The following is a 24,508-nucleotide window of genomic DNA, read 5'->3' on the forward strand; positions in this document are numbered from 1 at the left end:
TGCTTCTGCTACGTCTGAAAAATAAACGATAAAACTCTACGAAGGAAATATTCTGACACCTAAACTGAAAAATAGATCAGCACACCTTCTGAATTGAAGATTCTGTTCCACCAAACTAAGACAGATTTAATTGCCTTGTTAAACACACTTCATTCAAACTGGACAGAAACTAAATAAAACTCCCCAAAACGTTCGTCTTTCCACTGTTCCAACAATACACAACTCTTGTTTGGTTGAACTGAATCCTTAATTCACTGAGTTAGATGGTTCTAGCGCTGCTTTCCCACACTGCGTCTCTCCTCCGTGCGGCTGCTGCCCTGCTGTACAGGGAGAATATGTGCTGTCAGGATGAAACATCCATCACGTACTGTTCTGGGATTTGTGTTGACAAGAATCAGTTGGCAGCAGACAGTCCAGCATACAGTACATGTATGAAAGCCGGATTCATTCAAAGGCATGAGGACAGCACAATTTATTCAATAAATCAACACTTCTGTACAGCTTAATTCGATAAATATTGATGACACATTGTTGGGATCATTCCTCAGTTTGTTTTTCTTAGCACCTTAAACAGATGAATCAGAGTGTTTTGAACATCGGAGCAGATTAAACCGGACTTTATTTACTTTAATATGACAACACTTAAACCGAGAGAACGGACATCGCCAACTAACCTGAAGTTGAACATTCCTATTTTGGAATATGGACCGTTCCTCATCTTAGATAGCTGGACGTCCCCTGCATGCCTGCATCATTAGGGTTAGGGTTAGGGTTAGGGTTAGGGTCACATTTCTTGTGATGATGGAAGATCGGTTTCTAGGAATTTTCATTTTCGGTTAAACAAACTAACAGTTCAGCATATTTATGGAGTAGCTGCAGCCAGCATCGTGCAGCCCGGGCGCGTTTGGAGAGAAGGGGGTGATACGACAGGTTTGGATGACGGCCGAGAGCGTGAGATATTGCTTTTGAATGCTTGGTAGAGATCTGTCAGAAAACACACAGCTGCAGTTCTCCATGAAGACTGACAGATCAGCCTCTTCAAAGCTAGGCAAGGTTACTGTGCCCCTGGTAGCTCCACATGGAAGCAAGAGGTTTGAAAACACCCCAAAAAGTCCTGAAGGGTGAACTCAGTGAACTGCATGTGGTGTTTTATTCTTCGTACTGAAGGGGAACAAAGGGAACAAGAAACGGTATCACGGTCATCATACCTTCAGTGTTTTCATTTAGTGTTAATCTAACATGCTGTTCGGGTGATAACTAACACGTTCAGTTATCCAACATGTTATAGTTACAGTGCATGCTATTTGTATTAATCAGGTTGATAATTAAGTTTATTATTATAATTCTGTTCTCTAAATTGTTTTGAGAAATTACTTGTTTCATTATCAGCTCTTGATCAATTCGGTCCGATGACATTTGGTGAGTCTCGAAGGGCGCACAATTATTTGATCCATCTTTAAGCTGGCATAGGTCTACTCTAGCCTAGCATATGGCTAACATCCGGCTAACATGAAGTAAGCTGGCTCGGCTGGTGGAAGTCTCTGGTGCTCATGCTCAAAAGTAGCAGCGATTAGAGTTTAGGCTGCGTAATAAACTGGCCGGTTTCAACCTCTGTGGATAAGACACCAAAACAGGCCGTGTCAACGCAGAAGAGAGCCGATGAAGCACTCCAAAGCACTTTGTGGAACAACTTCCTGCACCTCCTTCTAAAAATACTAAGACCTCACTGAGCTCTCTGAGTCGTCTCTATGAGCAGCTTTAGTGGAGCAACAGACACGGAGCTATAAATAGTCTCCTCCAAACTGGATGAAACAAAGGCCGTCGCTGAGGTTGTGAATCATGGGAATCTGAGCCGGAGCGAAGCAGCATCTGGAGAGTCACGAGTGCTGCTGTGACAGCAACACTCCTCGGTATGCAAACTGGGTGTTACATTTTTAAAGGAGACAGCCTTCTGTTGAACGAGCATGTATGCAACGTCTCGGTCATTTCACATTTCGGCCGCTACTCAGCATTTACGGTACGCCGGCAGGTTTAGTGACATGCGTGCATTTTCCCGGCAAATCCAGGATTCCATCCAGCAACCTTTAATTGGGCAAATGATGTTGCCTCAGTTCCTAAAAACTACTTCCTCCACCTGAGCTCTGAAAGCTGTTCTCTAGTTCAAATAAAAACCTCTCTTCTATTAGAGGGACACTCTTCTCTTCTATCTAAAGCAAACCTGAAATGCTATTTAAGACTTTTATAGCTTAATGGATATTTTGGATCTTTAGAAGTGTGATGTATGAAGCACTTCTCCATAGCCAGTGTATAGAAACGGGAAAGACAGGAGTACCAGTGTGACTTTGGTGAATCCAACACGAACCCTTTAAAACACTGAAGTCACACAATGACACAAACTAACTAACCGATGGAGGCCGCTGTGTTCTGAGAGGTGAAATGACTGTTGGTGTCTTTGAAGAGAGGACAGATAACGACTTCAGCTCCCCGTCACAAAGGTCTGTCTGACAGCAAGGTAAAGAGGTGAACATATTCTAAATGTATCGGACACTTCAACTGATATACATTTTTTCATGTGTCTGAAACACGTCCACACGAGTACATTGCTTTGCTCCCGTCTGTTTCTCCAAACTCCATCTACTAGTTATTACGCTGACTATGGAGAAGCACCTCACACAACCCCACTTCTAAACATCAGACTGTCCCGGGGTAAGGTTACACACTGGTGCTTCCATTGGCAACAACATTGCGAACTGAAAATAAACTAAAACAATCACCTTCACGCAGCGTGCTTACATTACCTGAGCTAGTGACTGTGATCGTTGACAGTGAAAGAAAGCAAAGGGAGCAGCGGTGAGGGCGGCTTTTCCCTCAAGATGCTGCTGTTGAGGAGACAGTCTGGATTTCTACTTTAAGGTTATCATTTCCTGGTCGAATTAAATTGAGACTGTTTCATTACCGCTTCAAAATTTCTTGTAGTAAAATCCAATCGTTGGCGTGAGTGTGAACACAATGAAACAACTCCAACAGAGGAGCTAGGATACTCCTCTCTGTCTCCGCCCCACTTTCGAACATTTTACTTGCAAAACTTGATAAAAAGAAGAATTGTGCCAAAACTGTGAGTCTACTATTATCATATCTAACACACTGGCACCTTCGCTGTGTTTCTTTTCCTTCAGAAGCGTGCTGCAGCTCTTTGAGGTTTCAGGTTTTCTGTGAACATCGTCCGACTCGTCCTTCCCCCCCTGGGACACTCACTGATGGCAGAGGTAGCCCATGATGAGCTTCGGTATTTCCAGTTGACCTATGACCTTCACAGCTCTGGTGCCCAACTTCGACCTCACTGCCAATCTGCTGAGCTGCTGCAGATTCATGGGGTTGGCTACAGAGAGGAAAACAAGAGGTGGATATAAGCGTTCACAAATATTAGTATTCTGCGTGAGATTTGTAACTAAATGATATCATCCTGTAATTATTCTTTTAATATAAATATTGAATTTTTCTACCTTCATCTTCTTGTATTTGAAGTCTAAAAACTGCTGTAGATTTCATGTTTCACACTGTGCTCCACTTTCTATAAAAGGCTCTGTCAGTGGAGTTAAGAGTTGTAAATCATCACCATCTCATATGCAGTCACTGCACCAGCTAAACTATACGTGGCATATACAGCACATGACATACGAGCATCTCTCTAGAACTTCTTGGAAGTGAAATGCAATCCTTGCTTGCCATCTGCTGGTGCTACGTTGACACTCAGGATTAACTACATCTGCACAAACCGGGTAAACGATGTTTGTTTTCCATGCAGCCCTGACTTCTGCGCATAACATACTCTCATAAAACTGTAGGCAGGTGGCAGAAGGAGAGCCGGGCGTGGTGTAATCGACGGGTCTCTTGTTGTGCTGGTCCCTGGCGTGGACGTTGGCCCCGAACTCCACCAGCGTCTCCACCATCTCAACCTGCATGTTTTTAGCAGCGTGGTGCAGCGGAGTCTCGTGTAGCCGGGCAGCATTCACCTTAGCGCCTTAAAGGGAAAGGGACATTCATGTCGGCTCTCGAAGGAAAAGGCTGCTGATGTTTCATATTTTTTCTTATTGTTAACAAATCTCATGAAAAGACCAAATCCAAAAATGGGTTAGTCCGTCTCTCGATACTTTCTGACCTCCCTAACCCGTCTGTCTGACCGGTGGTTCCTGCTGAAGATGTAAAGCTTCAAAAATGGGTCACAAATATACAGTTTCATCTCCTTTAACAGCTCAAGCAGGAGGAAATGGTGCTTTTGTTGGGGACCATTTTCAGCGGCGGATTAATCCACATTTGGTGCTCTAGGTCGTCTTGCTGGCAGCAGGACGGTGTTTGTGAGATTGAGTCAAAATAAACTAAAATGTGTTCATGGCGATGAAGGAACATGTGCCCCAGTGCAACATTGTGGCCCACTGATGTGTTTTTAATAGATTGTGGACTATGAAGGTTTTGGATACACAATACATTTATGGTCTACAGCATACATAGTCTTCTCATGAGATGAAAAATATGGAACATTGTCATCCTTAAACCAGTTTAAGGATGACAATGTTCCATATTTTTGAGGCCTCCATGTTTTTCCCCAGGGAACACAGAACACTTTAAACGGACTTCCTCAGTGCTTAGCTGTCTAATATATATAAATATATCTTTCTGTCAAAGTTCCATTGTCATTATGTGGATGAAGAGGAGAGTTGCTTTGGAAGAACTTTGACAATCTCTGACATGAGTGGACAGCTGAATAGTTTGTTATGAAAGACAAACAGTAGTCACAAAGTAATATGCGATATGTTCTAGAATAATAAACAGAATTATCATGGGAAGGATGATGTGAATTTGATTCGATTTTTAGTTTTTTTTATCATCAGAGTTGCTGGTGTTTGGCAACTGACACTCAAATCTCAGATGCCAGAGCTTTTGTAGAAAGAAGAGTAAACAAAGTTGTCCATGCTTATAACTGCATTATGATGCATTGTTTTGCCAAATAAAGAAGGCAATTACTTTACATATCTTACTCACATTTCCACTCTCTGCTTGTTGATTTTCGCAGGATGCTGAAACATCTGAAAATAGTGGCTATCTGGAAGGTAATAAATCAATCTAAAAAATTCTACTTAATAGACCAAACCATGCAAAACTGCAGGTTACCAAAAGTAAATTTAAATTAAGGCAAATTTCCCCATCCTGCTTTGCACTGACGCTCACCTGCATTGAGCAGCTCTTTCACACAGTCCGTGTGTTCGTTGGCACAAGCCACATGTAGCGGGGTCCCGTAGTAAAGGTCGTACGCCTCCAGACAAGCACCCGTGGCAATCAGGAGCTTCACGCAGTCCGAGTTTCCTGGAAAATGACATTTGTCGCGATCAAAGTCTCTTTGTAAAGATCAACGTGAGGCTTAAGTTGATCGCACAGAAGCCGTAAAAGCGTGTGACATGAGCCGGTGGCCCTCACCTCCCATGCAGGCCTCGTGGAGGGGCGAGGCCGTGCGGGAGGTGAGGGCAGGGTCGGCCTTGGCGCCGTGATCCAGCAAGAGCCTGACACACTCCAGACTGCCGGCCGAACAGGCATCGCACAGCGGGGTGCTCCCGTCTACGTTCCTCGCATCCACCTGAGATGCATTATGGGACATAGGATTATATCTACAGAGGTACTTCAACCTCTTCTCACATGTCCTCTCCTCGTTCACTCAATGTGTCTGATTACTTCAGCAAACTCCCGTCTCTATACAAAATCAATCTTTGTTCATAATCTGACCTTAATGGTTCAATGTTTTTTTTAATGAAAGAAAGGTTAGAATTGTGCGAGATATAATCAACGTTTACGCATATAGGCAAGCTCTGTTTGCTTTTAAGGTCACCCATGATAAGGCAGACAGGCACCCGTCTCTCTCCCCGGCTCACCTGGGCTCCAGCGTCCAGCAGCAGCCGGACACACTGGGCCTGTCCGCGGAGGCAGGCCTCGTGCAGCGCTGTGATGGAGTCCACCGCCACGATGTTGACCGAGGCTCCGCTTCGGATGAGGTGCTCCAGCTGTGAAGTCTGGCCGAGCGACGCCGCCTTGTGTACCTCTGTTCTCTCCGACCAGCAGCCTGCGGGGTTATAGTTCAATGTTGTCATCAGTATTTTCCCTCACTGTTGTTCTGGTGAATTAATAAACACCTTCATTGCGTTGTCTGTCCTCGCTTTGTTGTAGCTGTGGAGTGACTGTCTTATTTAATGTAAACTACATTTAGCAGCGTTTGTTAAAGTTACATATTTTGTCTGTCAAAATCTGTTCACACGCATCTTCTGCAGTCAACACAAAGGTAAAAAGGCGAACGAGAAGCTAATAGCAATCGTATGAAGCTACAATTACGTTACATACTGTATAATACAGCTGGTAGTAGCAGCTAGCTACGGTAAAGCCGCTTGCTGGCATGTTAGCGGTCTATAGTTAGCATTCCGGCTGACAGTGCGACCATACATGCCGCCCAACGTCAAACCGGGTCAAGACCCGAAAAAGCGATCGTCTCACCGGTAGGTGTCTTTATTTCATACTCACCGATGTCTCCAAAGAAATATGGACGAGCGTTTTCAATTTCCATCCTGTATTTGTTTCTCCCGGCGAAATTAACAACGTTTAAGCAGACGGACAGACACGAGGTGTTTGTAAACAACCGCGACTTGTTAATGTTTACATGCAACGGGAGTCACGTGACAAACCCGGAACTCGAAGCGTATGCTGGCCTTTGTAGTTTTTACACTACATTGATTATTTCATGATCTTTGAAGAAACAACACATTTATTCGAAGTCTGAATAAATAATGCGACATAATACACAATATGACGTCAATCCTGAGTCACATGACATGTAAGAAATATGGTGGATAACCTAATATTTGGAATAATAAGCAGATGTTGTCCCCAAAGCTTTCTTCTAGGGATGCTGTATTCAAAATCAAACACTAGTCTCTCATCCGGGCTTAAAAATCTGTTCATGTGCCACTCTGTAACGATGCAGGGTGATCACAGTACTGGAGGTAGCTGTGGATGCGGTGGGATGTGTCCAGCTGACCTATGACCTCTGAGGCTCTGGTACCCAGCCTCATCCTCACAGTGATTCCACAAAGCTGCTGTAGACTCAGAGGATTACCTGAGAGAAGGAGAAGAAGAAGTCAGCTATCACAATTCAAAATCAAAACTGAGAAAACTGCTTCTTTCTTAGAACTTGCTTTCATAAAACATGAGGCAGGTGTAAGCCGGAGATGCAGGTGTTGTGTAGTCTACAGGCTTTCTTCCTAGGTTGTCGCTGGCGTACACGTTGGCTCCAAACTCCATCAAAAGCTCGATCATATCCACCATGTCGACTCGTGCTGTATGGTGCAAGGCTACCTCGTGGAACTTAACTGAGTTCAGATTGGCACCTGCAGGAAGTTAAAATGAGTTGAGGCCTGTTTGTTTGGATCACAACAGAAAGTATCTGTGTGCTTTGGTAGACCTTGTAATTATGTAAAATCCGCCCTCATACAGTGCTGTTAGAGTTGACAATAAATCCTGCATTCTCATTTTGTTCGCTTGGTGGTGTATTTCTCTTCGTCCTGCAGATACCAACGGTAAAATTTGTTCTTTTAAAGCTGTCATTCTGCACCGACATGCAATAATCCAGAAATAGATCATCACAGAGGCACAGAGGCTCATTTCTACACCCTAATAGACAGAATGAATCAGTTGCTCACTGCAGTTGATTTTCCCCTAACTCATACCGTATGGATTTAAAATGAGGAAAAAGTGTTTTTCTACATTATATTATGGACTTTTTTTCATAACAGTCCCACCATTCGACAATGACTGGGGCCTTGGACAAAAATAGTACAGAACCCAGTATTCATAGTAATAGAATTCCAACTTAACACAAGATGCAGCCTTCTCGCTGACCTGCATTAAGCAGCTCCTTGACACAGTCCACGTGTCCTTTAGCACATGCGATGTGGAGTGGTGGACCAAAGTGGACGTCATACGCCTCCAGCTGGGCACCGCTGGCTATCATCAGCCGCACTATTTTGACATTACCTGAGAGTAATGTAAATTTGACAGACAGTGAATAGGTCTGATGGGGTAAGACCCGGTTGAACACCATCTTATCGCTGCTGAAGGTCTACCTTGTATGCACGCCTCGTGGAGCGGCGAGAGCTGTGAGGGATGGGTTCACTTTGGCTCCGTATTGCAAAAGCAGCTGGGCACACTTCAGGCTGCCGGAAGCGCAGGCGTTACACAGAGGAGTGCTCCCGTGAACGGTCCGTACGTCCACCTGGAACAACCAGAGAAACGATTGGTTCTACTTTCTCCATACGTCTTTCCATTATTGTCATCACAATTCGAAAAAGTGGGCAGACATAATCCCATTAACACCCGTGTCATGTAAATAATGCTTATTTCCATCCATGGTAACTTTTGCTTCACAAACCTCACAAAGGCACTATTTATTCTGTAATAGATTGCGTCACTTTAGGTTTTATTTGTTCACATCTCCACAAGTCAGGTTTGGTCCTCCATAGCTGGAGGTAGGACCGTGGGGGGTTTATCCCACCTGGGCTCCAGCCTCCAGCAGCAGCCGGGCACAGTTTGGATGACCCTGGATGCAGGCCTCGTGGAGAGGAGTGATGTTGTCCACTGTCACCATGTTGACCGATGCCCCACTTTCTATCAGCTGTTTCAGCTGCAGGGCCCTGCTGTGGGACGCTGCCTCATGCAGGGCGGTCCGGTCCGCCCAGAAGCCTTTTACACAGACAGTGACACATATACAGACAGTAACACACACAGACAGTAACACACACACACACACAGACAGTAACACACACACACAGACAGTAACACACACAGACAGTAACACACACACAGACAGTAACACACACACAGACAGTAACACACACACAGACAGTAACACACACACAGACAGTAACACACACAGTCAGTAACACACACACAGAGTAACACACACACAGTCAGTAACACACACACAGAGTAACACGCACAGACAGTAACACACACACAGACAGTAACACACACATACAGACAGTAACACACACACAGTAACAAAAACACAGACAGTAACACACACACACACAGACAGTAACACTCACACAGACAGTAACACACACAGACAATAACACACACACAGACAGTAACACACACAGAGTAACATACACAGACAGTAACACACACACAGTAACACACACAGACAGTAACACACACGCAGACAGTAACACACACACAGTAACAAAAACAGACAGTAACACACACAGACAGTAACACACACAGAGTAACACACAGACAGTAACACACAGACACACAGACAGTAACACACACACACAGACAGTAACACACACAGACAGTAACACACACACACACACACACAGACAATAACACACACACACAGACAGTAACACACACAGACAGTAACACACACACAGACAGTAACACACACAGTCAGTAACACACACACAGAGTAACACACACACAGTCAGTAACACACACACAGAGTAACACGCACAGACAGTAACACACACACAGACAGTAACACACACATACAGACAGTAACACACACACAGTAACAAAAACACAGACAGTAACACACACACACAGACAGTAACACTCACACAGACAGTAACACACACAGACAATAACACACACACAGACAGTAACACAGACGTTAACACACACACAGACAGTAACACACACACACACAGACAGTAACACACACAGACAGTAACACAAACACAGAAACACAAATAATAGTTTCCCGAGTTTTAAAAGCTTTCATAAAGTTTTAAATAATGTTAGCCTACCTTACTAAAATAACATTTACATATTCGTATTGGTTTCCGACATTCAGTTAAACCTTACTTGCTGTCTGTACAGTATTGAATACATGTTAATAAAAATAGTAACCGTATAAACAATAACTACAATACAACAGCAACTAATAAGTCATTAGCTATAGTAGCTGTATTAGCCAATTAGCTACTCCGCAATTATGACAGAATGTATATTCCCTAAAAGGTGTTTACTTTGTCAGTTTCATCTCTACGTGTAATAACTTTTTATAATGGAATATAATTATTTAGTAAGTATTCGTGTCATGTAGCCTTCTTTAACTCGCTTATTAGCCAGTTATAGCCATGGTTGACGTTGTGTATACAGCTAGCTATACATCAGTAAAGTTAGATCTTTTAGATATGATACAACGTGAGTGTCACGAGCAGGGCACGAGCACGAGCTAATATGATTAACTAAGTTAGATGTCAAGAGAATCCACTGCCATTCTAGACCTTCTTTAAGCGGATAACATGTGCTGTATGACAGCTGTTGTGAACATTATTAACGGTGCTCAGAAACGAACAGCGCGCTGCTGTCACCTCCATGTTTTAGCGGCTAAAACAGAGAAACCGCTGAGGCAGGGGACTTGAAAACATGAGCTAATGATGCGAGTGTCGAAGGGAGAGGCCAGAGAGAATTGTGGGAGTCGTAGTTTACAGGTGTGAGTGTTCCTGCTGCGCTGCTACTCAGAAATAATATCCCCTGTTCAGGTATGACAGGTTGTGTGCTAATACATGGGAGTCATGCATTTTACTTTTATTATATTTCATAATTAATGTAGGTAGCCAGAGTTTTCAATATTATTTCTGTTTAACTTTATTAAAATAGCTGATACCTCCCATTCTCAGGGCTTTCATGAATCTTTGTGACTTGTAAATTTCAGGGTGGTGAGCTTTTAGGATATGAAAAGGTTGGGCCCCTGGTGCTGGCTGTCCTGTGCATCTTCGGTTGAATTGTATTATTGGGATGTTACAATGCAATTCTTCAGTGAGACAGATCTAAATTAATAACCATATCGGTTCTGCATATTCAGACATCTTTTCATTTTGAAGAGTTGAATTATGTTTCATCAAACTGCAAATAAAATATTGCATCTTTTGTCATGAATTGTAAATTCAAAACCCAACAGACTTTACAGCAGTTAAAACAGACTGCTGCAATAGTCTGCAATAACTAAGATCATATGTTAATAAATAACCAGGCATTTTGTTTTAAGTCGGTCAAAAGTTCATCGTTAGCCTCTCCGTCAGTAAAAAAGCTGCTGTGAGCAGCAGAAATCTAGAGGTGCGTTTTGCTTGTGTTGCACACATTCATCACCGTTCACTCCACACGTGAGGGGAAAATAAGTGATCAAACACAGCTTTGGTTTTTGACAAAGTTGTTTTTACTTTGCAGTATAGAAATCATTTGAGCCCAGGATGTTTTTGATTTTTTAAGTTGTTCAACACAGGAGATACCAAATGGGCTCTCATCAATTCAATACTGCTGCAGTACACATTTTGGTCCTTCTTAAGCAATTACAGTCAACCACACATCCCACCAATCTGCTGTTAATGCTTTGCATGATACAGGAACAGAAACTACTAGATCACTGACGCATTATAGTAACTCAAGCTGTCAGATACACAGGTCTGGGTAGTTAATGCTGGACCAGTCGCCCTTGTGTCTTGGTTTATAGGATGCATCGGGCCGTGATGGAGATTTGACAGGAAAGGGTTTTTTTTATATTTGAAGAAAAAAAAAAAAAAAAGAAAAAAAAAAAAAAAAAAAAAAAAAAAAAAAAAAAAAAAAAAACAGTGACATAGCAATATGAAGCCCACACACCCCTTACCCATGTTAATGGCCGACGATGGAAGCTGCTGCCTCACACGGCTGTCTGTGGCTGCTGGGCCTGAATGTGCGCGGAGGAACACTCCTCTGCTCGCATGATTTAACTCGGACACACGAAGCCAAAGCCGCTTCTCTCTCTCACCCTGACATGAAAGAATACTTGCAGAGACCAATAACTGATGTATAGATATTATTTATCTTCCAAACGCCTTTTATACAATGACAGAACAATTGGACACCCCACCCCGCTGACACATATACCCACTCTGTAAGATCGTTTTTTGAATTATCATTTGATTTGGCATCTTTGGACTATGCATCATGTCGACATGATGAGGCAGAAGAATGTAGGGTATTACTGTATATTAGGTATAACCAGTGTTTAGTGCAACATCCATGCGAGTGTGGGTTTAAAAAGCATAGCTCCCTCCCTGAACCCTATCCAACAACACTATATCATATCTCTAAATATCATGAACTTCCTCAATGGGCAAAACCGTTTACTCGGATGATCAGCCATTGGTGTGTACATTTTTGTGTAGTTTTTTAAATTTTTTTACTATTTTCTGTAAGATTTCAGTTGTCGTCGTCTTTAATAATCAGGATTGCAGCGGGTGCCTCTCCTCTAATCGCAGGCGTCGCCGAAGGTGTCCTGCTTCTTGCGTTCCATCTCGGCAAAGTCAAAGTCTGAGCCCGTCATCCTCTTGTAGATGTCTTGGATGTCATCGCAGGTGGTCTCGAAGTGAGTCGTGGCATCATACGTGCGGGAGATGAAAATCTAGGGGAGAAAACCGGATCAAAGAGGCCTTTTATTGGAAGAATTCTTTCAGTGCACAGAGACAGATGAACAGTCAAAGTTGGATTTACTCTAGATTCTTGCGATGCCGACAAGATAAACTACAAAACAAAAAGTTTCCAAACACAGTAATTCTTCTCTGTTAAATGGCAACTGATTTTAGTTTTACAGACGGAAGGAATCCGACCACAGAAGTGTTTCCTGTGCAGACACGTAAATTTCTGCTCTCACACTCTGGCCGCAAAAAAGCCAAGTGGTGCAAAGATGGCGTATTCTTACAAAACAGCAACATGCAAGGATCGCTGCAATGAGTGGTACATCCTTTTTTGCAAGTTTACCAGAAAACCGCACAACAGTTACATTCTGAAGTTACAATATTAACATTAAACAAAATCTAAAAAACAATGAGGTGGACAGGGGACGTTTTACATTCTAATGGGGTCATTGTCTGAGCAAGTGTACAGCAGATGATGTTCACTGTTAACTGTGTTGTGCCACTCGTCTCAAGCAAGTGTGAAGTGAGTGGAAACACTCAAACAATAGAACAAAAAGATCCTACCTGGCTGTCGGCGCCCATGTCGGTGGGTGCATACTGCTCACTAATGCTGACGAACTTCTGCTCGATGGGCTGCAGTAGGTCCAAGGCCGGCTTGATTTCCTTCTCGGGGTCGTTTGTCTCCACTGTGGTGCTGATGATGGCGATGTACTTGCCTTGTGCTGCCACGTTGTGAGCAGAGGAGATCATACAAACGTAGATGTCTGGAAACCGAAGAAAAGACGAAGGTTAGCGTCTGCTGGTGAGTTCAAATAGTTATTCAATGATCGGTTGTTGTTACACATTTAATATGGGTCAGCTGGCAGTCTAGGCATTTTCTATTTATCATAGCTTTGGGTGGAGGCTGAAAATATAAATGTCTGTTGAAACCAGAGGTGTCACACTGGATTTTTACATTCTTTAAGATAATAAAGAAATTAAATAGTACACATTCATTTCCTGTGTGTGCTCACCATGCTTCCTTTGGACCTGGTTCTGGGGGATGATGATCTGGCAAGAGTTGACGTCACCAGTGTTGGCGACCGGGTGACTCAGGATGCAGATGACTCTGATCACCTGGCCCACTTTGGTGGCGCGGTCCATGGCGTAGCTGGGGTCGCAGATCAGCTGCTTGCACCTGGCGATCTGCGTTTGGGCGAACGGCCAAAAGGTCAGAGGTCAAGGGAAAGGTTTAACTCCTGGAAAAAGGGTTAGGGACACACGAAACACGTCGGAGAGCAAACTGCTCACCTCTCCCTCGGACTTGACTCCAACCACCTTCCCGTCCTCCACCACGATCTCGTCGATGGGCTTGTTCAACATGTACGTCCCGCCGTAGATGGCACTAAGCCTGGAATGGAAGAAAAGTGTGAGATGTTGCTTCCTATTATCTCCCCCCAAAGGCAACAAACGTCTTATCTCTGCTTTAAGCAGCCGGAGTCAGAGATAAGGGATTTAGCAGCCTGGCAGTCAGTTATCGGTCGGTTGGGGACAATGAAGGCTGCCGGTCTCACTACTTACCCATTAGGAAAATGTTCAGCAAAGACCTAGAGACAAGGTGGCACTGCTCAAAAGGTAGGCCCCGCCTCTTTCTTTATGGAAAGTCTGTTATTTAGCCAATGGCATAGTCAGAGAGAGAGAACATAATGTATATCAAAAGGATCAGATATCTTAAGCTGAACTCGGTTTAAAACCAGAAGTATTAAATACCACATTGTGCCAACTCACATACACCAAAAGCAATGAGTTCCCCATCACGTTACGTCAATTTGCTGTCAACATCCCCCCGCTTGTGGCCGTATTGGGGGTGGACCCACGGTAGAAACGTCAGTAGCAAATATTGGATCGAATTCACGGTTTATTCATACATGTGACATTAGGCATATGTCTAGAAGGTTGCGTTTATTGGCTCTAAATAAGAACAAAATGAGGTATTGACCTAAATGTGTTTTGGGAGGAGTAGCCTGCTCCATTATGTTAATGTAATGGAATTCATTTAGAGCTAGTAGCCTAGTAACTGTGAACTGATCTAAGCAATAAATAATATTTGGAACAATACATATAATTGTTTTTTTCTTATTTAAAAGAGTTTCACCTGTTTTCACCACGGCCAAAAAGGGAATTACATTACACTTCAAATAATTTTCATCTCTGAAAAAACAAAAAAAAGCTGACATTACCTTTTACAGAAAAAGTTTGAAAATACCAAAACATGCGCGTGTTTAAAGACGGTATTGCAAAATCTGTGTCGTGGCCAAACGGGAAACTGGTGACGGTGATGAAACAGGTATACAACCCAGCCCTGCTGATCAGTCAAAATATTTGTTGTAGTAAAGACCTAATGGGACACTTAAATCTAATGAAGCCACCATTTATGTTTGATAAAGGTCAATTTCAGTACTTTAATCCCCCTGAGTGCAGCTGTTGAACATTATAATGATGTTAAAAACATTAAACTATGTACTTGGTGCTTGTGCGTCCACAGGTTCCACAAGAGCCTTGTTGACAGGCCTCAATCATGTCAAAAAACAGACGACATCACTGTGGGACTTTGATACGAAGGAAATTTGATGGCTCACAGGTCAGCTCCTGAGTTTTAAGGAGCTTCTGTTTTTTCTATAAGGAACATTGGAAGGTGTCCGTGTGTTCAGATTATGACTTTTAAAAAGAGGAGTGTGATTTTGACGCAAATTGGGGCAATCAGATGCTGAGGAACTTCAAGTACCTGAAATCAATGAGCTGTGTGTCACAGTCGCTGCTGCAACCCGTGACCCATGCTGATAATGGGGCGAAATCAACGGATCAAATTACAATAACTTTCGTTTGTGCGTTTTGGTTGTAAACATTAATGTGTTTTACACCTCTGATGCTGATGGAATTTTCAAGACTACTCCAAGCATTTAAAAGTCCTTTTTACTTGGTGTAGTAAATGAACTCCGCTGTGTGCAGCAGCACGCAGATGCAACAAAGTGATACATCCAAATAGTCCCTTACCTGGCGAACCCTTGTGGCAGCTCCCCCAGGCCGTACAGTGGGTAGAGGTACGGGCTCTTTCCATATCTGGCCAGAGACTCACTGTAAAGCTTGATCCGGTTTATCGTCTCAATGCAGGGTTCATCCAGGTAACTGAGTGGAGAGAGATGGAGACCATTTAAAACTGCAATGGTATCACAATCACGTGCAATTAAGTTTATTGTAAAAATAGCACTTATTGAACAACTGGAAAGAGCACTGACTCGTCTGTGCGGTAGAGGGCGAGTGAGTGGCCGGTGAAGTCCATGACCTCCTGGCCCAGTTTGAACTTTTGGAAAATGTTTCGCATGGGTGTCTTTTGGGGGTCGATATCATCCATGGTTTTGGGGTTGCTCTCGTCGAAGTTGGAGATGAACTGGAGGAATTTTTGGAAGCGCCGTTTCTCAAACAGCCCCATCAGACCTTGAGGAGACCGAGAGTTTAGACTGAGTGGGCCCGTGTCGAAAGCAACCAAGTGGGTGAAGGGCACGCTTTGCAACGCAAAGCGCAACCAGCAGCTGAGTGTTATGGGTTAGACCCAAACAACATTACTACTTAAAAACAACGACTAACAAGTAATACAAAGATTGTTCTGTAGAAAGACACAAATACAGCATATTAAATCAAAAATATTTCCTCGATGGTTTCAAGCTGTCCGCACATTTTTATAATCGTTTGCCGCTGCGTCCTTAAATGACTTACTAGATGACAGAGCCTCGGTCTCAGTAGAGGGGACTTTATGGATTTTCCCCCCCTTGTACACAAAGCTGCCCTCGATCACTTTGAAATCCAGGTACTGGGTCACCTTTGTGATCAGCAGCATGCGCACAAGCTGACCTGAGGGAAGGAGACGCAAACATCAGCGTTACGGTCACAAAAAGACGCCATTGCCTAAAGCCGGGTAAGCAGTTTATTTTTGCCATCATTGGGCAAAAATTCCATAATGATCTTACAGAATATTTTAATTCAAGTGGTCGTAATGAAAACTAGACTTCTGCACCTCCCATTGGCTCCGTTTGCAGGCTTAAGAAAATCTAGCCAGTGATGGGAGACTTTGGCCAATCACAGGTTATTTCAGAGAGAGGGCGTTCCTTTGCACGTCGCTTTAGTGAACGCCTGATTCAATGGCAGAATATCCTGCAAGAAAAGTTGCTATTCCAACTTTTGGCGACCACTGCCTCCCCAACAACATAACTAAAAGAAAGCCTGAGAATATGAGCGAAGCGTTTCAGAGATTAAGAGAAAATGTTGCTAATAGGATAGCCTTCTGCTAACCTTAACCGCTGCAGCGCAGTCCTGACAGCAAAAGTTAGCAGCAGGCTAAGCTATTAGCAACATTTTCTCTCCATTTCTGAAATGCTTTGCCTAAAATCACAGTATGTCATCTCCCTTTACAGGTCCAAAAGTTTGCAAAGAAATTACTTTGTTACTGTATGAAGGACGATATGCCAATGCTCGTGGGAGGGGCTTAATGAGGGCTTTTCTTTTTCAGATTCTGCCATTTTTAATTTTATTTGCCTTTTCCAAAAGCCTAACCTGGGCTACCACTTGAGTTACAATATGCTGAAGGGCTATTATGGAATTTTTGCCCAATGGCACCAAAAATAAGCTGCCTACCTCAGCTTTGATTGGTAAAAAACATTTATTGAATATTAACATCCATGTCAATTTAGACTCTTTAATGATATGTATAGCAGTATAGCAGTTCCTGCTGCTACTTAGAGTGGCTTTAAATATCAAATATATATATTAAATTATATTAAATATATATTTGAACTATGACACATACAGCACTAACAACAAGCTAAAGCTTACAGCTTTGCTGAGAACCATTAAATCAGGCGAGTTATCCAAGTAATACCATTGGCCATAAGGAATTTAGGGATGAGGTCCACGTTCCAATCCCGGCCTTTTCCCATCGACTCAGAAGGTTTGCCTGGAAGGTCGAAGCGCTTGTAGAGCTGTAGAGACACACAGAACCAGACTTGATTCACAAGCTACAGCCAGTAGCTTACAATTACACCAGAGGTGCATTTCAGGAAGTAAGGCCTCCAGTGGTCACAGCGCTTGGTCGTGCAGCTCAGAATTTTTGTAACTTGGTGATCACGTGACCGCCACAAACAGTTCACTGATGAAAGCACTATCAACATGTCTAGGGACTATACAAAGAAGGCCAGCTCGCTTTTAAAATGCTTTAGAAACAGGTCTAAAAAAAAATCTACATTTGAGAAAATATTTTGCAGCCAAATCAAACAGTTTACAGGATATTCAACCTTAGTTTCTTTATAATGCATTTAATACTCGACTTGTTTCTTTACAGGGCTTGTACAAAGGCAATAAAGTAGTCCATGAATTTCAGATACGAGTTTACAGATGACTACAATCCCTTCTCATCATAGTGGAGGTTCATGCTCAAGTAAATATTTTGACGTTTATATATCACAATTCCACAGTTCTTGCTTCCTTATGTCCTCATTTTAATTTCAAACCAATGTGACCGCCCCAGTGTAACAAAGCAGAGCCAACAGCATCACAGATCAACTTACATCTTCAAGAGGCGTGATGGAGGCACTCTCAGCTCCGTAGTAGGAGTTGCGGTCCATGTGCAGAACCTTCTTCCCCTTCACCGACATGATTCCTGATAAAATGCATTCCTGTTGGGAGAAAAACAACCAAAAGAAGAATTAGACCAGGACCAATGTCCTTAGCAGCCACAGCCATGGGCAGGCTGCAGCGCATCATTCGCTCTGCTGAGAGGGTGGTTGGCTGCAATCTGCCGTCCCTCCAGGACTTGTTCGCCTCCAGGACTTGTTCGCTTCAAGGTTCCTAAAGTGAGCAAGAAAGATTGTAGCCAACCCCTCTCACCCTGGACATAAACTGTTCGAGCCGCTTCCATCTGGCAGGAGGCTGCGGTCCATCAGGACCAAGACCTCACGCCACATCAACAGTTTCTTCCCGTCTTCAATTGGGCTCATAAACAAAGCCCGGGACCCCCACTGACTCTGTCACCCCCAGGACAATTTCCCACCGGTCATTCCCCTTCTGTTTATTTATTTAAACACACTCGACACTTTTACACTCCACTTCATCATACTTGTTTATAGTACCGTTATCCATTTGTGCACTTTATTTTATATTGTTATTCTTTTATATTCTACTGTCAATTTTAATATGTTTCTATTTCTTGCACAGTGTGGAATTGTTGTTGATTGTTTAATGTTATGCACCACCCGCCATGACAAATTCCTTTAATGTGCAACATTCATTGGCAATAAACGGTTCTGATTCTGATAGGATGCTGATGGTAATGGTAAAGCACTATCACCATCGGAACACTAAACGCATGTATGCGATTGTTCCGTTTGTGCTCTAATGATCGATCTCACATTAACCACTTTTTAATAAAGAGTGACAGATGGCTGTTGTCGAATTTAATGTACAATTACAAATCCTGACTCCAGTTTCCTGCATTCCCCTCAGTACTGTGAACCCCTTATTCAGATTTTCCACTGTGTGTCACTCACGATCGTGAGTAAATGTTAAAGATGGCTTTGGACACAAAAGACTGAAGGGACACCGTATTACCAAGTTTAACAGAAACAGGACGGTATCCAAGACTTCAGTTCTGCCACACCCAGTACTAACATAATGTCTGACATGCTGCTGCGGAGCTGGGCGGATGATTATAGCCTTCACATGGACTTAAGTCTCAGAGCCTTGGTTATGATGAGAGGGAAAATGTGCATGTTGACCAGACACTGGAATTCACACAGACCAAAGGCCATAATGCGATTACTGCGTGCATCATGTGACTGTGTGGACTTTCCTCTAAAATAATTACTATCGAGTGACAGCTTTACAATATGGCCGTGCACGGTATAACTCGTTTCTCATATGACCAAAAAACAAACACCAGCGCCTCATAACTTTCACTGGATGATGTCACCTTCGCTCCCTCAGTGTAGAGATGGTGGCCTGTAATGACACAGGAAGTGTCTGGGTTTGTACCATTTCTTTCTTTCAGAAGAGACATTTCTGTTTGCCAACTTCATACTGGTTATAAACCCATTTTTATGATTCTTACAAGTTGTTGGTTTTTTTCAGCAAGATAACCATCACAAATTAACAACTACTTTTATGATTTCAAGACTCAAAAAAGAGGGAGCAATGTCTGCCTCCATCCAGTAACAATACAGCAAAAACCGGCAGAGCAGCCTCCCCACAATAAACTCCACCGGCCCTCACTTTACTGGACTCAACGCGCAGTTTAACACGCAATGAACTTGTACGATTATCACAAGGTCTATAGACATTTTAATCTGTGACTTTTGTCAATATATTTATCTCCACAAAATCTCCAGGACAGGATGATAAATGAATGTGTATGAAATTTAGTTTTGCTGGTGGGGCCTGCACAGACTGCTGTTATTAAAGCTGAATGCATTGAAACAATAAAGCGGCCCCTTCATAACCTCGTATTTACTGCACTTTCTGCATAGGTGCTCTCCCAAAATAACACATGCGGCAGTGAAATCGGATCACCTCTATAAACGTCTGGGTTTCATCTATTGTCTGAGCTTGCAATGCCGCTGACTTGAAGGGCATAAATTCAGGCTACACATCATTCTTTGGGGAAGACGGAGCAGTTCCGATGCGTCACTGTCACTCCTTTCTGGTGACGTGATTGAAGCCGACCTACAGCTGCTTGTATGAATACAGGCGTTGACACACAGCCGGAGGCAGCGTAGTCCTCACTACATCAGCCAGCTAGTAGGGGCCATGCTGACAGAGGAAAACAAACACTGATCCAGTGTACAGTCAGGCAGAAAATCAAGCCAGTACCAAACCATTGTGACCAAAGGCAAAATTCTCAGTTCAATTTTTAACACATAAGACCCATAAAAATGTGTGTGAGAGGCAACAAAGTCCAACACAGAAGACAAGAGCTGGATGTGTCTCTGCAGTTCAAAACGATTCCATCACATGACAGGGAGTTACAACCACAGCAGGACTATACTTGCTTACAGTTTATGACACTGAAAACTTCTAAACCGCTCTCAAGTGTTTTAAATCTGTTGGATCTGTTAGATACACAGCAGATTAAAGTTCGACATGCAAAACATGTGATGAGCTTATAAAATGTCTTCAGAGCCATTTTCATTTTTAAGATTATTATTTTCCAGCAGAATTTGGTAAATATAAAGTTACAGTAGTAACGGAAATCTTTAAGCTTTGTACGGTGTAATTGATTGTTTAGCAGACCTCCCTTATTCATTATATAGCGAGTGAAAGCAAGCATTGTGTCCATTTCCTCTCGTTAAATACCATATCCTCCTTTTGATGGGCACAAAGATAGCAGCAACTGTAAACTTCTTACTGGAGAAGGCAAAAGTTATCTAGCACGATGAAAAGAATAGTTTTACTTTATATACTTGTGTATATTAAACTTTAGGGCTGCAACTAACAAACATTTAGTTTTTGGAGTAATCTACCAATTCTATTCTTTATAAATCAGTTTGGAGGCAAAGATTTTTTATATGTTAAAAAATACTGGAAAAAAAGTCTAAAACTTTATTAAATTTGTTTCAAAGTTTTGAATGGAGAACTTTATTCCACTGCAGTATTGCTAGTTTTTTCTTGGGAGGCTAAGTAAAAGTTTTGTCCATCACTACTATCCCCCCCCCCCCCAGTCAGTGCTGCAGGAATGAGTCCTAAAACCTGGAAATGAGTCAGCATTTTTGCCCTTCCGGTTCCCTCGTGTCGAAGTTGATGGGTTTATTTAAATGAATTTTTGGTTAGATGCCTTAAATAAGGTTTGTGGTTTACACAAGCTCAAAGGATTTTAATTTTTTGTTGTACTATCTTGTGCCAAGCCACTCCCCTCATGTGTCATTAGTAGTGGACAGATGGGGAAACCCCATCTCCCAGTTGCATAACCCAATGACATAAAAAGGTGCCATTGGTGGCAGAAAATATTCCATTGAAGAACACAAAACTAGTGCATACTGTTGCATAAATAGTATACATTAGATGATTAGAATTCAGTGTAACCTGTTGAGTTAGTAGTCATAGTAGTGCTAATGTAAAATGGTAATCTGTCAAATATACAGAAGTCAAGTCACTTATTTGCATAACGGAACTAAACATAAAGTGAAGCTTCTGTGCAGCGGTCTGCAGGGCTTGATAGGCTGGCTGGCAGTCAGTCTAGCTCTCAGATTAGTTGCAGTGTACTTTCGTTTCCTTAGCCTTGGTGGAACCACACCCAAATGTGAGCTAACTCAACACTCAGCCCAACAGAAGTTAACGAAGCCCCTTTCTGCTCTGCTGCCACCTCAGCCTGCTCTGAGCCTAAAGCAAAGCACCTTGCAACTCAGTGTTTGACGTCATAAAAAAATATAAATTTATAGAAACGTAACAAGGCTGTGTTGAACCGCAGATGACATCAGAATCAAAACTGTGCACTAGGGCTCTTCAGATTAAAAACAGTCCAGAAACTGCTATGAAAGTTGACAGGAAGCTGCCCACTGGCCTCGCGGTACTGTCATGGCAGTCATGCACCAGAACAACCGGAAGACCCAGAAATGCGGATATAGAAGCAGTTGTTATGAATGAAACAACGCAGTTTCTGTCCACCATTTATTTTCACACCACTTAGTGTCAATCCAGATGGCCATGTTCTTGTGAAAATATTATTGTACTGGAATGAGATGAAGATGAAAGTCGGGAGGCCTGTAGTATAATAAGGCTATTGCATGGTCAACACTGACAAGCTTAATATCCGGGTAAACAAGCCCTACACATGGGGAATAGCTCATGATCTGCCACCTCACATCCTCCTCAGCTTCTCTGGCGTTTAGTATGCAAGTTAAAACGACAAGAATTTCAAGTTAATTTATAGGTTATCAACCCATTGATAAAGTTCCTGACTGACAGTCACATAGTCCACAGTAATCCTGTGATTTCGGATAATCAGTCAGTATGGTCTTTACCAAAACGCCCTATCATTAAAGTGATGGGGCTTCGTTAACTTTAATTATTAAGACTGTATACAACAGCTTCTTTTTACTCGCCAGCCTGTTGAGTCCAGGAGCATAGCATAAGCTCAAGGAAGCTTTAGTTAGCTCCTTAATGTTTTTAATACTTTAATAAAATAACACAGACTGGGATAAAGTCTACAACCGAGTTGACAGGCTCCATGCACGAGAGATTAGTCGGGGAAGCTGACCCGCAGTTATTCTGTTAGCGGGCTGATTAGTTAGCTTAATTTGGGTCGGCTAACGTTAGCAGACTAATCATCCGCGTATTACCTTATCTTGACTGAGAGACTGGCGTCCAAATAACAAGTTAAATTCCCGAGGTACCTACATTCATAGTCCCCAGAACAACGTAAAGCCACAACAACAGAGTGAGAGTTGAACGTATCTTGAGTACGTTAACATTTAGGTTAATCTTTCCAGACACCGATAGCATTTGAAGCTAGCATAGTTAGCTACTTTGCTCGCAGTTTCCTTTAGCTAACAGGTATTCGCTCACTCGCGGTTAGCGGCTAAGCTAGCTATTTAGCACTAGCCCTGCTGATTAGGCCTCGTTAGTTCAAAGCGCTAACTGCGTCGGTAACAGGTTGCAAATCACTTCCACGATGCGAAATGCATCGTTTGTTTCTTTCTCACCGTAAGCCCGGTGCCCAAAACGATAACGTCGTAATCTTCATTCATTTTTCCAAGTCTTCACTCCTCCGCTACAGAATATCGGGAAAGAATAAAATGGAGATCTGCAGGGCTGGAACTGAGAAGGGGCTGCGGTTCAGCGTCAGGCGCCTCGGGGGGCGGGGCTTCTCATCTGTCAATCACTTGGAAGAAGAGCGCGTGTCAGTGTGAAGATATAATGTCTTATTATTTAAGAAATAGAGAGACGCAAGAGGACAGGCAGACAAAATACCAAGATAGACCAGCCAGTTGACATGTTATAATAATTACAACGTCTTAAGTTCTCACCACGAGCCTCTTACTGTACTGTGTGTCGTGTGCTGTGCATATCTTAAGATTCAGGTTATGCATTTAGATAATATTTCACACTTTGCCTTGGTTTGATAAATGAGTCAACTGGGCTTCTGAAAAAAAACGTTTTCACCTTTTCTTAAAATACAATTTATTAATGGTTTGCTTTCTAACCACATGACCTAAAATAACAAGTGCTATTGTATGTTATTTATTGTTGAATGTCATTCGTCTTACATTCTGTGTTCTCTACAGTTTCTCCCACCTTGTATGTAGAATACATGGTCACTCTCATTCAATTAAGTTTTACCTATTTTAAAATGTCTATTTTTGTAGGAACTCATCATGTCATATGAGGAATTCCACCATCAAGTCAAGTGTAATGATGTACACTTGCAGTCTCTTTACACTATTTGTGTTGCCAGAGTGGACTACATTTATGGTAGACACACCTGTTGAGTAAACCCAGTGATGTTCACAAAGTCAGCCTCTGTATTGCTCACCCAAGTGACTCAACTCAGGAGCCTAAAACTACATTTCAATACATACAGTACAACACATTTACACGGATAGACCGGTTTTGACAAACGAGGCCTTCATGCAAACTAATGCACACCAGCTGGCGAAAAAGACTAGAGAATTCTCAGAGGTGGTTGCTAATGGTTCAAGCTTAGGTTTTGTTTTGTGTCTGACATAACAGCAACAATTGTACAAAATCATAGACAGGCAGGTGTGGCATACACAAGGCAAATCATTTGTACAATCAATGTCTACATCTCACTGCATAGCGTTCTCTAAACAAGATACTTACTCCCATGCCGGCCTCTTGGCACAAACACCATTATGGCCTTTTAAAGTTCTTTTTGGAGGCACTTTTCAAGTTATAGCAGTCTAATTCAAGAAAGTCAAGTCTGATGTAAATATAAGACACTAAAGCAAGACCTTTATTCAACTCAATGAGAT

General features: G+C 42.6%; 3 protein-coding genes across 3 annotated transcripts; all 3 read right to left on the reverse strand.

Annotated features, from left to right (window-relative positions):
* Nucleotides 1-457: 457 nt before the first annotated feature.
* Nucleotides 458-6,692, reverse strand: LOC142932014 (ankyrin repeat and SOCS box protein 13-like). The gene is made up of 6 exons (XM_076076209.1): nucleotides 6,562-6,692; nucleotides 5,922-6,109; nucleotides 5,473-5,629; nucleotides 5,227-5,361; nucleotides 3,830-4,021; nucleotides 458-3,379 (listed from the first exon to the last, which is right to left on the reverse strand). Exons 1-6 carry the CDS (start codon nucleotides 6,602-6,604, stop codon nucleotides 3,252-3,254), a joined length of 843 nt encoding a protein of 280 aa, XP_075932324.1. The 5' UTR covers nucleotides 6,605-6,692; the 3' UTR covers nucleotides 458-3,251.
* A 142-nt stretch (nucleotides 6,693-6,834) lies between these two features.
* On the reverse strand, nucleotides 6,835-10,421 carry asb13a.1 (ankyrin repeat and SOCS box containing 13a, tandem duplicate 1). Its single transcript, XM_076076210.1, is given in 7 exon segments — nucleotides 6,835-7,153; nucleotides 7,233-7,424; nucleotides 7,936-8,070; nucleotides 8,160-8,188; nucleotides 8,190-8,308; nucleotides 8,588-8,777; nucleotides 10,381-10,421. Coding segments are annotated over 7 exon segments (864 nt in total). The 3' UTR covers nucleotides 6,835-6,995.
* Nucleotides 10,422-11,883: 1,462 nt separating this feature from the next.
* gdi2 (GDP dissociation inhibitor 2) lies at nucleotides 11,884-23,373 on the reverse strand. Its single transcript, XM_076076208.1, has 10 exons — nucleotides 23,219-23,373; nucleotides 18,095-18,202; nucleotides 17,410-17,509; nucleotides 16,251-16,385; nucleotides 15,773-15,971; nucleotides 15,531-15,662; nucleotides 13,788-13,887; nucleotides 13,511-13,682; nucleotides 13,062-13,261; nucleotides 11,884-12,484 (listed from the first exon to the last, which is right to left on the reverse strand). The coding sequence occupies exons 1-10, from the start codon at nucleotides 23,261-23,263 to the stop codon at nucleotides 12,332-12,334; spliced, it is 1,344 nt and encodes a 447-aa protein (XP_075932323.1). The 5' UTR covers nucleotides 23,264-23,373; the 3' UTR covers nucleotides 11,884-12,331.
* Between the last annotated feature and the right edge of the window lie 1,135 nt (nucleotides 23,374-24,508).

This window comes from Anarhichas minor, unplaced genomic scaffold (genome assembly GCF_050575085.1).
Source record: "Anarhichas minor isolate MPS153535 unplaced genomic scaffold, ASM5057508v1 ptg000055l, whole genome shotgun sequence".
Lineage (NCBI taxonomy): Eukaryota > Metazoa > Chordata > Actinopteri > Perciformes > Anarhichadidae > Anarhichas > Anarhichas minor.

What these genes read in the sequence shown, in the direction of transcription:
- LOC142932014 (XM_076076209.1), bottom strand. Translation starts at nt 6,604, where the DNA reads ATGGAAATTGAAAACGCTCGTCCATATTTCTTTGGAGACATCG. An exon ending in TGCTGGACGCTGGAGCCCAG is followed by an intron (nt 5,630 to 5,921) that starts GTGAGCCGGGGA and finishes AATGCATCTCAG; the next exon opens with GTGGATGCGAGGAACGTAGA. An exon ending in CCACGAGGCCTGCATGGGAG is followed by an intron (nt 5,362 to 5,472) that starts GTGAGGGCCACC and finishes GTCATTTTCCAG; the next exon opens with GAAACTCGGACTGCGTGAAG.
- gdi2 (XM_076076208.1), bottom strand. Translation starts at nt 23,263, where the DNA reads ATGAATGAAGATTACGACGTTATCGTTTTGGGCACCGGGCTTACG. An exon ending in CCATCACGCCTCTTGAAGAT is followed by an intron (nt 17,510 to 18,094) that starts GTAAGTTGATCT and finishes GTGTCTCTACAG; the next exon opens with CTCTACAAGCGCTTCGACCT. An exon ending in GACCGAGGCTCTGTCATCTA is followed by an intron (nt 15,972 to 16,250) that starts GTAAGTCATTTA and finishes GGTCTCCTCAAG; the next exon opens with GTCTGATGGGGCTGTTTGAG.